Raw genomic sequence first — 18,794 nt, 5'->3', positions numbered from 1 at the left:
TGTTTCAATCGTGCCAACAGCCTTTTTTTTGATGGTGACAGTAAATGAAGTTCAAGAGCCTGATAACCATTTGGGGGAGAAAAGTGTTCTTGGACCTTCAGTGACATTCGGGGAGAGGTTAGGAGCAGCGTGATGAGGGCCCCTTTATGAATTTGGCTTCCTTTTTGAGACAACATCACAAAGGTATCTTTTATGAATGGGAGGTCAGAACGTGTGATGGACCTGGCTACTTTTGTTATCTTCTGGGGCCTTCTGCATTCCTGGGCAGTCGAATTCCCAAATCAGGCCGTGATGTGATCTGTCGCTGTATTTTCCACAGTGCTCCTGCGGATGTTTGATTGAGTATTTGACGACATCCCGAATCTCCTCAGAAAGTACAGCAGGACTCCTAAAATCTAGGGGGTTGGGTTGGTCTAGATTTTTGGTTTTTCCACCATGCTAGGGCATTACTTCCAAAACTTCATATTTAAGGTGGAAAAAGAAGAGATGAACAGGTAAATTTGGACAGTTCATTCATTAGCAAATATAGCATGTTTCATTCATGCACACGAGCAGCTTCAAAGAAAAATAAAGTGGTCGCTTGTTACCACTGCGCATCTATGGCGCGAAAGCACGCACACAAAAGCCGTTAAATTTAAAATGTTTGAGAGTTTTCAAAAATTCCAGATTCTTGGCTTGTTGGAATTCTGCCATCTGGAATTTTAGGCTTCTATTGTAGATGCTTCGTGCTGCTGGCTCCAGGATTGGGTCTCTGATTTTTGCCTCAGGAACATTTTGGGCATATTTTATAGATTTTGACTGCTGATTATGAAAAAGGCCTTAAAACTTTCCTATCACAAACCATTATTTAAGATATAACCATTTTTATGATTTCTTGGCATATTTTACATCAATTGCTATATTTACCAAAAGCAAGTTGTTTTGGTCAGTCCAAGCCTGCCTGGGGATGCACTCAGTGCACGTGCTATGCAAATGTTTTTACATTTAAGTTTTTAAAATATTGTGTTAAACTTATTCAGAATAGATGCAGACAGGATATAAAAGCAGCTCACATATACAGATACTGTGCATTACATTGATATGGATTGAACACGTGGATGTACATGTTCTTCAGGCAATAGCATAGTGAGTGTACTTAACAATAGCATTTGAATTCTGGAAGATTAAATGCAGCAGAAATGTCTCCTCAAAGTCACAACAGCTGTGATTATATTCTGTCACATTTGTTATATTACTGATTGCACTTATTAAGAAAGCCTATGAACTCTACTTTGATTGTAAAATTAGTGACCAAGACAAACCCTGGGCTCCTCACATTTGTTGTGCAACATGAGCAGTCAACCTGAGAGCTTGACATAGAGGTACTCAGAATTAAACATGCTAAATTCAATAAAAGTGAATTTAATATTTCTCCAACTTCCAATGTGATGCAGCAAATCTGAAATTATCTTCCTGTTCAGTTTGAAGTTGTCTATCATAATCCCCAATTTCTTTTCAGGAAGCAAACTCTTGGAAAATATTTGTTGTCCAGTGTATGTGGACTCCCAGGTACTTGAAAGTACTAACTCTCTCCACATCTATTCCATATGTGTGGACACACTGTGGATCCTTGGCCTTCTCTTCCAAAAGTCCACATTATACTCTCTTGTCATGTTGATGTTGAGAGCGAAATTGTTTTGGCAGGTAGAACAGTTGGCTTTGCGCAACGTCTTTACAGTACCAATGATCAGGACTAGGTTTTGAATCCCACCCTGTCTGTAAGGAGTTTGCACATTCTTCCCATGTCTGCATGGATTTTTTCCAAGGGCTCCAGTTTCCTCCCACCATTTGAAATGTACCAGGAGTGTAGGTAAATGGGGTGTAAATTGGACGAAGTGGTCTCGTGAGGTGAATTGGCCTGTTACCATGCTGTTTGTCTAAATTATTTAAAGATTTCAAATTCAAGTTCAGATTTTTTTGTCAGCATACAAACATGATTTCATGTACAACCTGAGATTCTTTACCCTGCAGGTGAGGCAGAATGACCACTTATTACTAGTATTCAAATAGATACTTATTCAGGATAGATGCAGACAGGCTATAAAAGCAGCTCACATACACTTATGCTGTGCATTAAATTGATATTAGAATGAACACACATTGATGCACAAGTTACTGAGACAAATTTACTGAGACAAGTTACTGAGACAAATTTAAAAAAATCAATAAAGTGCAAAAGTAAGAATCTTTCCTATTATTTGGCCACCAATGGTGGCATTATCAGTGAATTTCTTGACTGAGATGGAGCCAGTCATGGCAACGGAGCCATGAGTATAGGGAATAGAGAGGGGAATAAGAATGTAGCCATGTGGAACCCCTGTGTTGATGGTCAACAAGGAGGTAACAGTTTTGTCTGTCTTGTACTGTGTCTGCCCCATTTTCCACTCATCTATTCACTTAATTAAAACATCAAAAATTATTAATAATAATATCACACTGTAATATTTTTCAATAAGTTCTGTCTAGTTATTACATTTTCAACGTTAATGTTATTAACACGCAAGGGTGTCAACACTTTGTTTTTTATAAACAGTTAAACTTAAAACTCTAGATAAATGGCCACTTTGATTGGCTTCAATGACATCATGGCTCAGAAATAATAGTCTTTCAATGTAAGATGCCAAACCATGTGCAGTAAAATCTCTGATATCTGGCGCCAATGAGGATTAGAAGATGCCAGATAAGTATATTTGTCAGTTGCTTGAGACTTACTCTTATAATACCTAATATGTCTGCATTAAAAATAAACAGTTTAAGAGACAAAAATATTATACTGTACTCACACTTCACTTGCAAGAATATATAAACCTTAAAGTATTTTACTTTATTTTCAGTCACATTCTTTGAAAACATTTAACTGTCGCTGCATCTGCAGGTTCCTCCCCCTCCATGGAGCCACCCGAAAGATGAAAAGTAGTTATAGATAATTAACCCCCCCACCCCCCAAGTTTACAGATAAAACCACTGACCGGGGTGACTCTTACTAAGCAGAGATAAGGAGGCACTTTAAGTGGGTCACCCCATCGGTGAGTGGCATCAACCAGCTCTTCATCCTGGGTGACACCATCACTGTTTCACACAACTTTAGTCAAACAGCTGCTATGAGCAAAGCCCAGCCAACGCCCTCCGCTGACTGGATATTGGCTCCGATCTTCACTAAGATTTAATGTGTTACTTCAGAGAACATTTTACAGTTTTAAACTTGCACTTTTTTTTAAACTATCTTATTCTTACTTAATTTTTTTTAAAATTTATTTTCCTCATTTTTTTTTGCCAATTGCTTGAGCTTCCAGTTGCTTCAATTCTGGATACCAGGACTTTTAGTGTACATGAAAGTCATGATAAATATTGAAGATATTTAACTGCTAAGTATAGTTTGAGAACCACAAATATTTGTCACAAAAATTCAAAATTCACTTGGAAATAGAATGCCATTGACAATGGTATGATCATATTAACATTCTGATTTGAGAGAGAACTCCAGATGCTGATGGCTCGACTGTTGTGTTGTATAATAACAGCCACATAGATATTTGGCCCCTCACACCTGCGCTATTTCCTTGAACTACTAGAGGTAAGATGCAAGAGATACTGAGGCAGGCACCGAAATAGGCAATGCATGGAAGTCCATGGACCTGGTACATAGCACGGAGAGGCAAAAGTTCAGCATAGGCTGAAAAGTCTCTTACTTTGTGACTCTATGATATTAATAAAGGTATTTGAATCAGGAATGATGTACTGAAACATTGGTGAAAGTAGGTTATTAATTGCCTTTGAAAGAGAATTGTTTGCATGTTGTAAAAAGTGTATAAAGGATGAGTCAAATTAATGCACAATGACCAAAGAGTCTCATTCATGGTATGATTTTAAGCTTTCTTTTTAACTGGGTACAGTAAAGCCCTTGGTATCCTGAATTCAAGCCTCAAGCAATTGGTATAAAAATTGAGGAAAATAAATAAAAATTAAAATAAATAAGAACAAAGTAATAGGTGAAAAATACTCGTCTAAAATTGGCACACCTCGCTGTTAGTTTGCCAATCCACCACTCATGTGCCAGATGACACCTACAGCAACTTGTGACCAAGGAGAGATTTTGTTTCGCAGGACGTTATTTTCAGCAAGTTTCCTCCCCTAACCATTACCATGACAAAGGGAAAACAACCAGGCAGGTGTAAACGCGTAAGCAGAAGATGGAGGTACGTAAGAGACTGGGTAAAGGTGAAAGTCAAACATAGCTAATGGAGGAATTTAATATTGGCTCATCAACCATCTACATTAAACCCCGGTCTCAGAAAATTAAGTAATTTTATATGAAGTCTGACGCCGATAAGGGTTGAGTGATGTTATATTCTTCATGCCTCCAAAATGGAATTACCTGGTTGAAGTGAACTTTTACATTATTAAGGACTAAAATACTGATTTTATTTTTCAAGTTACTTCGCTAGTTAAGGGGAGTGTAGTTTACTTAAACATCAACCAGGTTCTGAAGATTGACACATGATGGTAAGTACAGTATAGTATTTTTGTCATTTAAGCTGTTTATTCTTAACGCAGATGGATTTGTAAGACATTTCAATAGAAAGTCTCAAACGACCAGAAAATGCACTTATCTGGCATCTACAGGGAGGTTTACTGTACTTGTGTTTTTTGTTTATGTGCTTTGTTTGTCTATTTTAAATTCTTTCCACATTATTGATTCCCTCTCAGAATGATTTCATATCACTTGAAATCTTTGTTACAAAATAATTCAGTCCAGTTCTGTGATTATCTATTTCTTCAAGCTATTAATCTCTGTGGATTGGGTCTGCACATTACAAAATCAAATTGACTTCCCACCCTCCATGTTTTCCATGAGCAAAGGTTAATAATCAGAGCAAAATTAGAAATGTACATCAATCCTGAGCGCTCATTTCTGAAACAAAGTGTGGGCAATACCACAGAACCATAGAACACTACAGCACAGATACAGGCCCCTTTGGCCTTTCTAGTCAGTGCCAACCCATTTTTTTCTGCCTAGTCTCACTGGCCTGCACTCCTCAGTGCCCTAGTATTCACCATGTATGTCCTTTCTTGGTTTGTCCTTCCAAAATGCAACTTCTCACACTTGTCTGCATTAAAATTCCATTTGCCATTTTTCAGCCTATTTTTCCATCTAGTCCTGATCCCTTTGAAAGCCTCCTTGCTGTCCATAATGCCTCAAATCTTAGTTATCTGCAAACTTTTGCTGATCCAATTTCCACATTATCATCCAGATCATTGATATAGATGACAAGTAACAATGGTCCCAGCACCAATCCCTGAGGTACACCACTAGTCACAGGCCTCCAGTCTGAGAAGCAATCACCCACCACTACTCTCTGATTTCTCTGGCACAGCCATTGGTGAAGCCAGTTCACTACTTCACCAAGAATATCGAGCATCTGAACCTACCTGACTAACCTCCCATGTGGGACCTTGTCAAAGTGAGCCTAACATCACCAATGTAAGGCTTACTTGGTTCAACTTTAAATGCTCTCATTTAACCAGCTAGTATTTTTATGAGCTTTCATTAATGATCTACCTTAGTTCTTCCTTTTAATAACTTGAAGCAAATGTATTCCTGTCTTTATACTCCTTGTCTGTTTTATGCACTATAGCTAAAATTGCCAGAGATAATGGACAAGAAGAAAAGAAACAAATGGTTTAGCAAGAAAACTGTGGAAGGTGAAAATAAATTTCCAACGATGTAAGTTCTAATGGCTAGTTAATTATTTTCATGCAGGACTTAATACCACATCTATTACCATTGTTTTGATTAGAAAATGTGTTGGTGTTTCAGTGCTATGAGCAATTTGCTCATCAGAACTCTATTTTATAATTTCTTGCTGCCAGAAAAATAGCCAGGTGCAGTTTTCGTGCTTGTTCATTTCTCAGGATCCAGGAATGGCTGACACGGGCCAGTCTTTAGTACCAATCCCCAAGTATTGCCTTGTTCTTGTACACAAATCACAAAAAGTTATCGCGCAGTCGAATGACTTGTTTGGAAGAGTTTGGAGGCATTGTTACAGTTGTACTGGGTGTGGTTGAGGCCACAGCTAGAATACTGCATTCAGTTTCTGTTATTTACTTGAAAAAGTACATAGTAGTATTGATGGTAGTTCACCTGGATAATTTCCGGTGTAACAGAGGTGGCTTATTAAGGGAGGCTTGATGATTTTGGTTGAGTAATCTCATTCCAATGCATAGATGTGCTAGGCTTGACACAGTAGACGTTGAAATGTTTTCACAAGAAGGAGGGACGCAACTACAAAATCATGGGCCATGTTTTAAAGTGAGATGGATTGGCATAGTGGTTAGCACAAAACTGTTACCCAAGCTGTCTGTAAGGAGTTTGTATGCTCTCCCTGTGTCTCCATGAGTTTTCCCCAGAGTTTTCCCCAGAGGCTCCGGTTTCCTCTCAATTGTGTAGCATGGGCTTGTAGACTGAAAGGGCCTGTAATTGTGCTGTATGTCTAATTTTTTTTAAATGTGGAAAAAAAAATTGATTAAACCTTTTCAGAGGGTAGTGAATCTCTCAAATTATCTGTCCCAGAGATTGGTGGAGCCCAGATCATCAGACATATATAAAGTGTAGATAGATAGATATTAGACAATTGAGGAATTGAGGGTTAGGGGAACTGGCACAGAAGAGAAGTTGAGCTTGTATGAATTAGTGCTGATCATATTGAATGGTAGGCCCTAACCCTAATGTAGGGCCTGGTGAGATTATTAGCATTAAAGTTAGGTAGCTTGCAAGGCCATTTGAAGAATTTTTAAGAGCAAACCATGAGGGGTCCGTCTGGAATCACACGCAGGCCAGACTGGGGAAGACTGACAGATCACCTTCCTGATTAACATGGTGAACTAACTTTGTTTTCACAACAATCTGGCACTTCTTTGGAATTTAAATTCCCCAGTTGTTGTGTTGGTATTTGAACTTGGGTCTTTGACCAGGAGTCACGTGTCCAGTAACTGTCAAACCCTGTTGTACCCAAAACGTGTACAATGGAAGTGAGGAAGATCTTCCTTGTAGCTTGGATGGACCTACATTTTTATCACAATATAACCCTTTGCTCCTCTGTGACCAACTTTGAGTTTGATTCGTAATGAACCTTAACAACCTTTGTTAACGCAAGCATATCAGTTTTATATTTAAATGTAGCAAACGATTAACCTCACATTACGTGCCTTTGTAAAAGTTCCAAATCTCTTAGAGGGGCTCTGGCAGAACTATTTAAAATATCCTTAGCCACGGGTGTTGTGCCAGAGGATTAGAGGGTAGCTCAAGTTGTTCCATTGTTTAAAAAAGCCTCCAAAAGTAACTCTGGGAATTCTAGGCCAGTGAGGTGGATGTCAGTAGTAGGTAAATTATTGGAAGGTGTTCTAAGAGATTGGATGCAAAATTATTTGGATAGCCAGAAACTGATTAGGGATATTCACCATGGCTTTGTGTGCAGTGGGTCAAGTTTAACCAATCTTGTAGTGTTTCTCGAGGAGGTGACCAGGAAGATTGATGAAGGAAAGGCTGTGGATGTTGTCTATTTGGACTTTAGTAAGACTTTTGACAAGGTCCCACATGGGAGATCAGTCAGGGAGGTTCAAATTCTAGATATTCTTAATGAATAGTGAACTGGATTTGACAATGGCTGGATGGGAGAAGTCAGAGAGTAGTGGTGGATGGTTGCTTCTCAGTCTGGAGGCCTGTAACTAGTGGTGTGCCTCAGGGATCAGTGCTGGGATCATTGTTGTTTGTCGTCTATATATATCAATGATCTGGAGGATAATGTGGTGAAAAATCCTTCAAAGCTTCTCACTGCTAAGATAGTACTTGCTCCAGTTTTTTTTAATGTAATGTAATATTACCCAAAATTGCCTTTAGTCTGCCAAGAGGCTGACAAAGCTTCACAATTAGCATGACCATTTCCCGGGTGTTCCTTACAGTCAAGAAAAGAGAAGCAAATGAGAATCGCCACAGCCGTGCAAGACTCCAAAGAATATTACAGCACAGAAACTGGCCCTTCAGCTCTTCTAGTCCATGCTGTTATGAGCCTAATGGACCCCAAAACCCAGCAGCAATAGACATTCACTAAGACAAGTGGCCTTCAAAACAAAAGTTATTTTTAATCAACTTCAAACGTAAAAATAGAATAAAACTTTAACTTTATACTTAAACTATATACTAACCCAAATTACCCCCTTCTAATTTTAAGCATAGTGTTTTAATGTGTGTGTAAATTCAAGAAAAGTTCTTTGGTTCACAGTTCAATCTCACTTCTCCTTCTTCCAAGTTGTCTGGCTGCAGGCAATTCTTACACTGTGGACAGAATTTAACATGTGTAAAGTTCACCAGGCTTTGGTGCTCAAAAGTAAATGTTTACTGCTCAGGAAGGTGCTTGTAGGGTTTGCAGAGAAATATTAGTCATCTCAATGTCTCGCTGATGAAACTTGCCCCATCAGGCTTTTCCAGATGGTAACTTCTTTCTTCAAGCTACCACCAAGTTCCATTCCTCTTATTCCAAGAGAAACATCAGACAGATAGCACTTCCAGCCATCCACTGCTTTTGGAACTTTTCATCAGTTCTTCCTGGATTGCACTGTTCAGTCTCCCACACACACTGACTGAGAAAGCTTGTCCTCTATCTCTCTCTCTCTCTCCAACTGAATCTTCCAAGAGAAACATGTGATTCACTTGCAAAATCCCCACCTTCTTCAGCAAACAACAGGAGTTCTTTCTTCTGCTCCCATCTGTTGTTAGATCAACAAAATCCAGGAGTGACTTTCTGTGAGCATTTTGCAGAAAGGGTACTTAGACAGCCTGACTCCAGCAAGACAATGGTCAACCATTTTATGAACATTAGCACCTACTTGTGAAAGGTGCTTATGTTCTTCAAAAGATCTTGCAATGTGAATTCTTCAGTCTTTCAAATAAGATATGTTTTAAAATGTGTGTATATATGTGACCTACTCTAAATCTTATAAATTCTCCCCAAATATTAATATTGTTACAGTGCCAAACTATTAGTCCCACTGACCTGCACCCCAACCTGTTCAGACTCTTTCCATCCAAATACCTGTCCAAATTCTTTTTAAATGTTAAAACTGAGTCCACATTCACCACTTCAGTTGGCAGCTCATTAAACAGGGACCACTCCTTTGTCCACTCCTCCCTCCTCACCACTCATCCCCTTGGTATCTACCCCTGCGATGGCAGGAGATGGTACACTTGCACCCACTCCACCTCCCTCACCACCATTCAGGGCTCAAACAGTACTTCTAAGTGATGCAACATTTCACTTGTGAATCTGCAGGGGTCATCTACTGCATCCGGCGCTCCCGCTGTGGTCTCCTCTACATCAGAGAGACTGGGCACAGACTGGGAGATCGCTTTGTTGAGCACCATGGCTCTGTCTGCCGCAATAGCGTGGATCTCCCAGTGGTCACCCATTTCAATTCCCCATCCCATTCCCTTGCTGACATGCCAGTCCATAGCCTCATGCACGGTCAGAATGAGACCACCTGCAAATCATTGGACAACACCTCATCTTCCAACTGGACACCCTCCAACTGGGTGTCATTAATATCGACTTCTCTGGCTTTTGTTAAACCCCCCTCCACCCTGTCCCTTCACCTAGCTCTAAATTTCAAGTACAACTAAATTTAGGCATACAGCTCAGTAACAAGCCATTTTGACCCACGACCCTGTGCTGCCCAATTATGCCCAATTTACTTTCACCCCGGTACATTTTGAATGGTGGGAGGAATCTTGAGCCCCTGGGGAAAACCCATGCTGACACGGGGAGAAGGTACAAACTCCTTATGGACAGCACAGGATTTGAATCCCAGTCCCGATCGCTGGCGCTGTAAAGGTGTTGTGCTAACTGTGTCACCCTGTTCTATCCTGTTTCTCTGTCTCCTTTCGCACAGACATAATCAATTCTCACCTCCCCCCTTATCATGTCCAGTTAACACCTTTTATTGGGCTGGATTCCTCCCCCAGCTAGCAGTCTTCATTTTGAGATTTCCAGTGTTTTTTTTCTCTTTCTGTTTATTCCTTGATGAAGGGCTCAGGCCAAAAATGTCAGCGATATAACTTGTCTCCTGTGGACGCTGAAAGATCGGCTGAGTTGCTCCAACAATTTAGTTGGTTTTTATCACATTCCACACTCCCACCACTCTCTGTGCGAAGAAATTCCCCCTCATGTTCCCCCTAAACTATTCCCCTTTCACTCTTAACCCATGTCATCTGGTTTGTTTCTCTCATACCCTCAGTGGAAAAAAGCCGACCTATATTTACTCTGTTTATCCCCCTCATAATTTTAAATACCTCGATCAAATCTCCCATCATTCTTCTACGCTCCGGGGAGTAAAGTCATAACCTGTTTAAACTTTTCCCATAACTCAGTTCCTGTAGTTCGGATAATATCCGAGTAAATTTTCTCTGCACTCTTTCAGCATTGATATCTTTCCTGTAGTTAGGTGACCAAAGCTGCACACAATACTCCAAATTTTTCTTATAAAACTTTACCATAACACCCCAACTCCTTTACTCAATACTTTGATTTATGAAGACTAATATGCCAAAAGCTCTCTTTACAACCTTGTCCACCTGTGATGCCATTTTCAGGGAATTATGTATCTGTATTCCCAGATTCCTCTGTGCATACACACTCCTCAGTGCCCAACCATTCACTGTGGATGTCCTTTCTTGGTTCATCTGTCCAAAGTGCAACATCTACTGCATTAAATTCCATCTGCCATTTTTCATCCCATTTTCCCAGCTTGTCCAGATCTCTCTGCAAGATTTGAAAACCTTGCTCACTGTCCACACAATGCTTCCAATCTTTGTGGCATCTACAAACTTGCTGATCAATTTACCACATCATCATCTCCGATCTGAGGCACACCACTAGTCACAGGCCTCTAGCCTGAGAATCAATCATCCATAACTATTCTCTGGCTCTCCTGACCGACCATTGTCGAATCCACGACTACTAGTGTCTGAACCTTTCAGACTAACTTTGCAAGTGGGACCATGTCAAAGGCCTTACTAAAGTCCATGTAGACAACATCCATACCCTTTCTTCAAAATTCCTGGCAACAACCTTCAAAAACCCTATAAGATTGGTTAAGCGTGACCTACCATGCACAAAGCCATGTTGACTATCATAATCATTCCCTGGCTATCCAAATGTGTATATCCGATCTCTTAGAATACCTTCTAATAACTTATCTCCTACAAGTATACGATCCTTTATCCAGAACCCTTGGGTTCCAAATTTTAGAAAGCCCACCCAAATTGTGCTGCCATATGTACCCCCATCCCCTTCCAGTTGTCCGGACATCACGGCTGCCCAGCCGCCTTCCCCAACCACACCCATGACCGCCGGTCCCTCAGCCACCTGGCAGTCTCCTCTGGGCGCATTCCCTCAGCCATCATCCCCAACCACAGTCCCTTGGCCATCCGGACATTACCCCCAACTGCGGTCCATCGGCCACCCAGATGTCACCCCTGACCGCCGGTCCCTCAACCGCCTCCCCCAACTGCGGTCCCTTGGCCGCCGGGCAGTCTCCCCTGAGCGCCGGGCGGTCTCCCCTGAGCGCCGGGCGGTCTCCCCTGAGCGCCGGGCGGTCTCCCCTGAGCGCCGGGCGGTCTCCCCTGAGCGCCGGGCGGTCTCCCCTGAGCGCCGGGCGGTCTCCCCTGAGCGCCGGGCGGTCTCCCCTGAGCGCCGGGCGGTCTCCCCTGAGCGCCGGGCGGTCTCCCCTGAGCGCCGGGCGGTCTCCCCTGAGCGCCGGGCGGTCTCCCCTGAGCGCCGGGCGGTCTCCCCTGAGCGCCGGGCGGTCTCCCCTGAGCGCCGGGCGGTCTCCCCTGAGCGCCGGGCGGTCTCCCCTGAGCGCCGGGCGGTCTCCCCTGAGCGCCGGGCGGTCTCCCCTGAGCGCCGGGCGGTCTCCCCTGAGCGCCGGGCGGTCTCCCCTGAGCGCCGGGCGGTCTCCCCTGAGCGCCGGGCGGTCTCCCCTGAGCGCCGGGCGGTCTCCCCTGAGCGCCGGGCGGTCTCCCCTGAGCGCCGGGCGGTCTCCCCTGAGCGCCGGGCGGTCTCCCCTGAGCGCCGGGCGGTCTCCCCTGAGCGCCGGGCGGTCTCCCCTGAGCGCCGGGCGGTCTCCCCTGAGCGCCGGGCGGTCTCCCCTGAGCGCCGGGCGGTCTCCCCTGAGCGCCGGGCGGTCTCCCCTGAGCGCCGGGCGGTCTCCCCTGAGCGCCGGGCGGTCTCCCCTGAGCGCCGGGCGGTCTCCCCTGAGCGCCGGGCGGTCTCCCCTGAGCGCCGGGCGGTCTCCCCTGAGCGCCGGGCGGTCTCCCCTGAGCGCCGGGCGGTCTCCCCTGAGCGCCGGGCGGTCTCCCCCCCCCAGCGCCGGGCGGTCTCCCCCCCCCAGCGCCGGGCGGTCTCCCCCCCCCAGCGCCGGGCGGTCTCCCCCCCCCAGCGCCGGGCGGTCTCCCCCCCCCAGCGCCGGGCGGTCTCCCCCCCCAGCGCCGGGCCGTCTCCCCCCCCCCAGCGCCGGGCCGTCTCCCCCCCCCCAGCGCCCGGTCCCCCGGCTGCCCGGATGTCACCCCCGACCGCTGGTTCCTCGACTGCCTCCCCCAACTGCGATCCCTCGACTGCCTGCCAGTCTCCCTCAACTGCCGGTCCCTCGTCTGTCTGGCAGTCTCCCCCGAACCGCCTGGCAGTCACCCCCGGCTGCTGGACCCTCCACTACCTCCCCCGACCACAGTCCCCACTTGCAAGATTTTGGTGCTTTCTAGATTTTAGATGTCCAGATAAAGGATCGTGTAGCTGTACTAACATCAGGCTCCCCAGGCTTTAATTTACAGGATTACATTTGGAGCCATCTTTAAGCAATCCTCTGGCACCACACCTGTGGCTAAGGACATTTTTAATATTCCCTCTAAAGCCCCTGCAATTTCTACACTAGCCTACCTCAAGGCCCGAGGGAATATCTTGTCAGTCCCTGGTGATTTATCCACCCTTATTTGCTTTAAGACAGCAAGCACTTCCTCCTCTTTAATCTGTATAGGTTCCATGACCTCACTGCTTATTTTCTTTACTTCCAATGACTCTGTGCCTGTTTTTTGAATGAATACTGATAGAAAAAAATGTAACATCTCTCCCATCTTTTCTGGCTCCATACATGGCTAACCACTCTGATCTTCAAGGGAGCCAATTTTATCTCTGACTATCCTTTTGCTCTTAATATACCTGTGGAAACCCTTTAGGTTTTTCCTTCACATTGTCTGCCAAAGCAACCTCATGTCTTCTTTTTGCCTTCCTGACTTTATATTTGAGGTTCTTCTTGCATTTTTTATACAACTCAAAAACTTAATTTGCTCCATGTTGCCTATACCTGCTGCACCCCTCTCTCTTCTTCTGAACCAGATCCTCAATTTCCCCATCAAAAAACCAAGGCTCCCTATGCCTGCTTACTTTGCCTTTAATCCCGACAGGAACATACAAACTGTTCTCTCAAAATGTCACCTTTGATGGTCTTCCACCTATTGAGCTCATCCTTTCCATAAAACAACATCTCAATCCACACTTTCTAGATCCTTTCTCATTTCCTCAGAATTGGCCTTTCTCCAATTTAGAAGCTCAACCTGAGGCCCAGACCTATCCTTTTCCATAATTAACATGAAACTAATGGAATTATGATCGCTGGACTCAAAATTTTCCCCTCCACATACTTCTGACAACTGTCCTATCTCGGTCTCTTATAAGAGATCCACTATTGCACTCTCTCTAGTTGGTTCCTCTCTATCAGGGGTGTCAAACTGAAATTCACGGAGGGCCAAAATTAAAAACTTGGACTAAGTCGAGGGCCGAACTAAATATTTATTGAAAATTTTCAACAACATCTGCATGTTTTCTCTTCTTTCAACATATGTAATGTTAAACTTTTTCTTATTAAAATAAATGTTTAATAATAGTTTTGGATAAACTCTTTCCAGAAGCATTAACAAATGAGAAATAAAATATTCAATAAATAATATTTCTCTTTAGAGGATTTGTCAAATGTTGCTAGTGTGCTGTCGAATAGTAAAATCTGAGGGCTATTGAGAATGTGGGAGAATAACATGATTCCTGAAACAATCAAATGGGTGACTGATTGTGGGCATGAACTCCAGCAGGGTTATTTGCCATGCCCTTTTTCCATTGGTACAGATATCCTTTGATTTACACACTTTTCAAGTTTTATGCCTAATGAGCTTGTATCCAGGTGCAGGACCATTTTTAACCAGGAATATATTTATCACTGTGACATGAAACTATTGGAAGATCGTTTTATCCTGAGATTAAAGTTCATAATACTTACTCAGGCCTGTGTGCGGGAGGGCGGGGTTTGCGGGCGATCGGGTTGGACAACGACAGTGCAGGGGCATTGGCTCTCGCTGCAGGGCGGCATCTCAGCGGATCAGCGGTACCGTCACCGTGAGTCGCGGGTCGGCCTGCGGCAGGGAGGGGGAGTGGGCAACGGTCCTGGCGAGGTCAGGCCCCCCCTGAGTTTCTGCCAGACCCCCCTTGACCTGATGAGTTTCTCCCAGACCCCCCTTGACCTGCTGAGTTTCTGCCGGACCCCCCTTGACCTGCTGAGTTTCTGCCGGACCCCCCTTGACCTGCTGAGTTTCTCCCGGACCCCCCTTGACCTGCTGAGTTTCTCCCGGACCCCCCTTGACCTGCTGAGTTTCTCCCGGACCCCCCTTGACCTGCTGAGTTTCTCTGGATCCCCCTTTGACCTGCTGAGTTTCTCCTGGACCCCCCTTGACCTGCTGAGTTGCTCCCAGACCCCCTCCCCTTGATCTTCTGAGTTTCTCCCAGACCCCTCCCCCTTGACCTGCTGAGTTTCTCTCGGACCCCACTTTGACCTGTTGAGTTTCTCCCAGATCCCCCTTTGACCTGCTGAGTTTCTCCCAGACCCCCCTTGACCTGCTGAGTTTCTCCCGGATCCCCCTTTGACCTGCTGAGTTTCTCCCGGACCCCTCCCCCTTGACCTGCTGAGTTTCTCTCGGACCCCCCTTTGACTTGCTGAGTTTCTCCCGGATCCCCCTTTGACCTGCTGAGTTTCTCCCGGATCCCCCTTTGACCTGCTGAGTTTCTGCCTGACCCCCCTTGACCTGCTGAGTTTCTCCCGGACCCCCCTTGACCTGCTAAGTTTCTCCCGGACCCCCTTTTCTTTCCGTACCGGTGTCCCAGGACCTTTCCAGGACAGTCTCCGCGCTCAGGACCGCGCTGGGATCCCGGTCAGCAGTGGAGGAGCAGGTGAGCGCGGCTAATCCCGATCCAGCCCACGCCACTCCCAAGATTGGCGGGGGGGGGGGGGTTCCACCCTACCTGCCCGACCAGCCTCGCTCTCCACATGTACTCCAGGCACCCGCCGCTGGTCCGGTGGGAAGTGTAAGGTAAAACATCATGAGATGGGAATGTGTAAGGAGTTACCCTGCCCTGTACAGGGCTGTAACAAGATGTAAATGCATCCTTGTACTTACAAGATAAGAGAGACATTGATGGATTGAGAGGCAGGAAGCTAGCAGGGAAAGGATAGCAACAGTTTTAGTCATTGGACAAGTAATGATATGATGATGTTCTAAGCATGTATCCAAGGGTATAAAAAATCACCATTTTGCTGATAACGGCAGAATGCATTCTCCGACTAACATGTTTAGTCGCAAGTGTTACAATCCGGTAATAAAGAACAAAGAACCCTGATTTCGACTCAGCCTGGTGTTTGTCTCACTCATTCATGAACAAAGCAGACCTAACAGAAGGCGCAGGGCGGCTGGCAGCCGGCGCCCCCATCGCCCGGCGGGGAGCCCCAATCTTCCCTCCGGCGCACCGACTCCATCTGCAGCTCCAAGAAACGCTGTGCCTCTGGAGTTCTGGGCGCTGGGAAGCGGCCTTGGCTTCCCTTGACACGGCCAGGCCGCGCTGTGGTGGGGGGGGGGTGGGCGGGGGGATACGACAGCGTGTTTATAAAACCACCCACCACTACTTTTCAAGGACCAGGATTTTTCTCTCTCTCTCTCACCCTGGGACACAGCGGTTACTGTGCATGCGCTATACTGGCGCAGCGGCCAGCGGGCCACCTCTAATACATTTTTGATATGATCTTGTGGGCCAAATATAATTATATCGCGAGCCAAATTTGGCCCACGGGCCAGAGTCTGACATGTGTGCTCTATATATTGATGTAGAAAACTTAACTGAGTACATTTGACAAACTCTAAGCTGTCCAGCCCTTTTACAGTATGAGAGTTTCAGTCAATATGTGGAAAGCTGAAATCTTTTACTACCACCTGCAGCTGCCTGCTCTATCTCTCTACAGATTTGCTCCTCCAATTCTTGCTGACTATTGGGCGGTCTATAATACAGTCCCATGAGTGTGGTCATATCTTTCCTGTTCCTCAGTTTTACCATGTGGCCTCAGTAGTCTAGATCCAAACCTCTGACATGACAAGGAAGCCTTCAGCACCCAGGGCCTTCAGGAGCCCTTCTTGCTCTCAGCACCCTCTTCAATCCTGGGTCCAATCCTTGGTTTTCATGAGCCAGTCTCCAGCAGCTTGCAGCCTGGTGTGAGTCCTATGACCTCAAGTTTATTACTTTATTAATGCCTTCCAAACCTCTATGCATAAGCACATCATTATTAATAAATCTGTTATTGAGTGAATTTGTAAAATAATGTCTTTCTTATTCCTGGTTACTTAAGTGCTCGTTATGTATCATGCATAATGCATGACCATCAGGTCAACCAAAGGGTTAATGTTGGCATAAGATGGAACCTCTGAAGTGTCATGGCCATCTACATTATGTTCACATCTCTTTAGTCCATGTCACAACTTGATCAAGCGCTTCAAGTCTGCCCTCAGCAGGTACTGAGGAAAGGTTCTCTCTCCACAAATGGTGACTTTTTCCAGCCTTTTCTGTGCTTTACCACCACCTTCAGTAAACACATAGTGTATTTACTGATGGTGATAGTGTAACATAGAGTGTGACCCCTGATTTTGTAGTGTTGTGTCTCCCCCTCCTTGTAAAAACATCTCAACATCTACATATAAGGAAAGACAGTTATGATAATACATGGTTGTGGTGTGGAGAAAAAAAATATTTTCTCTGAATACATTTCTTTGGCTTGGCTTCGCGGACGAAGATTTATGGAGGGGGTAAAAAGTCCACGTCAGCTGCAGGCTCGTTTGTGGCTGACAAGTCCGATGCGGGACAGGCAGACACGGTTACAGCAGTTGCAGGGGAAAATTGGTTGGTTGGGGTTGGGTGTTGGGTTTTTCCTCCTTTGCCTTTTGTCAGTGAGGTGGGCTCTGCGGTCTTCTTCAAAGGAGGTTGCTGCCCGCCAAACTGTGAGGCGCCAAGATGCACGGTTTGAGGCGTTATCAGCCCACTGGCGGTGGTCAATGTGGCAGGCACCAAGAGATTTCTTTAGGCAGTCCTTGTACCTTTTCTTTGGTGCACCTCTGTCACGGTGGCCAGTGGAGAGCTCGCCATATAACACGATCTTAACATTAGAAAATCTCATTGTGCCATTGGAAAGCACTGAAAGGACTCCCTGCAAAATCTAAACTCTGTTATCAAGGGACAATGTTAAATGGACCTCAGCTTTTTTTAAACTTTATTTAGGATTTTATAACATGAATAACATATAGGATTACATTAAAAAAATTAAGAATAAAATAATAAAATTACAATACAGTATCAGTAATCTAAATAAACTATACCCTCCCCAATAATTATTACACATTAATAACCCAACTCAAATTAGTCCAACCCCCCCTTTCCCCCCCAAAATAAAGAGTGAAGAATTAATAAAGTTAATAATATATGTGAGAAAAAAAACCCGCTTACAAAAAAAACCAAAAACATAACCGATTAAAATACTAACAAAAAGAAAAGTAATTAATACTAAGATATCAAACTTAAAAAACATATTTAAATCAAACTTAAATGAATATATTTAACAAACGGAGTTAAGATGAAACATATATTTAACTCAAACTTAATATAAAAAATTAGTAAAGTTAGTAACATTATCTATCAAAAATTCTTAAACAATAATCAATTCTTAAAAAAAATTGTAGCATGAAAAAAAAGATGAAAAAAAACTCTATAGAGATAAACCTTCAAGTCTCAACTAACTTCACATCTATCATCATATTAGTCACATAAACCACCATCTTAAAACAAAATTCAAACCTCATTAAGCATTGTACAATTCAATTTTAGTACTCTTCCACCATTTTTCCCTTTTACTCTTGAATAGTTATCCAATAAAAGCTCCAATATCACATTTAAATATCCCCAATCATTACGTTAAAATTCAGATATCCAAATAATAAAAACACATCTACAACGAAATCTATATCTTGAACAAATGGAGCATAAACCACAAACAAAATTCAATTGTACAATTCAATTTAAAACTTTCACCATTATTCCCTTCGTTCTATAACTAAAATAGCAAAATAATGTACACCAGAATTACCACTCCTTTCACCTTAAAGTTAGAAAAATTTTTAAAAAACTTATCCATCCCATTCATATTTAAATTCCAGATATTCCTTATCTACTGATTAAAAAAAACCACATCAATTTTTAGTTTTTTAAACAATCAAATACTTTCTTATGCTTTTTTTTATATTTAAACAAAAAAAAAACCCTTCACTCTTTAATCTAATAGTACAAAAAAAGGAA

At 43.9% G+C, this 18,794-nt stretch overlaps 1 protein-coding gene across 3 annotated transcripts in view; it reads left to right on the top strand.

Moving 5' to 3' along the window:
• LOC138751976 (uncharacterized protein C7orf57-like) overlaps positions 1-18,794 on the top strand; it is an 82,080-nt gene that overhangs the window by 41,315 nt on the left and 21,971 nt on the right. For all 3 annotated transcript variants that reach the window (XM_069915094.1, XM_069915085.1, XM_069915104.1), the window contains exon 6: positions 5,676-5,764. In XM_069915094.1, coding sequence (XP_069771195.1) covers positions 5,676-5,764 — 89 coding nt within the window. The remainder of the gene's footprint in view (positions 1-5,675; positions 5,765-18,794) is intronic.

This window comes from Narcine bancroftii, chromosome 1 (assembly GCF_036971445.1).
Source record: "Narcine bancroftii isolate sNarBan1 chromosome 1, sNarBan1.hap1, whole genome shotgun sequence".
NCBI classification, from domain to species: domain Eukaryota; kingdom Metazoa; phylum Chordata; class Chondrichthyes; order Torpediniformes; family Narcinidae; genus Narcine; species Narcine bancroftii.
Note: the sequence above shows the minus strand (reverse complement) of the source record. Positions and strands in the feature narration are given on the sequence as shown.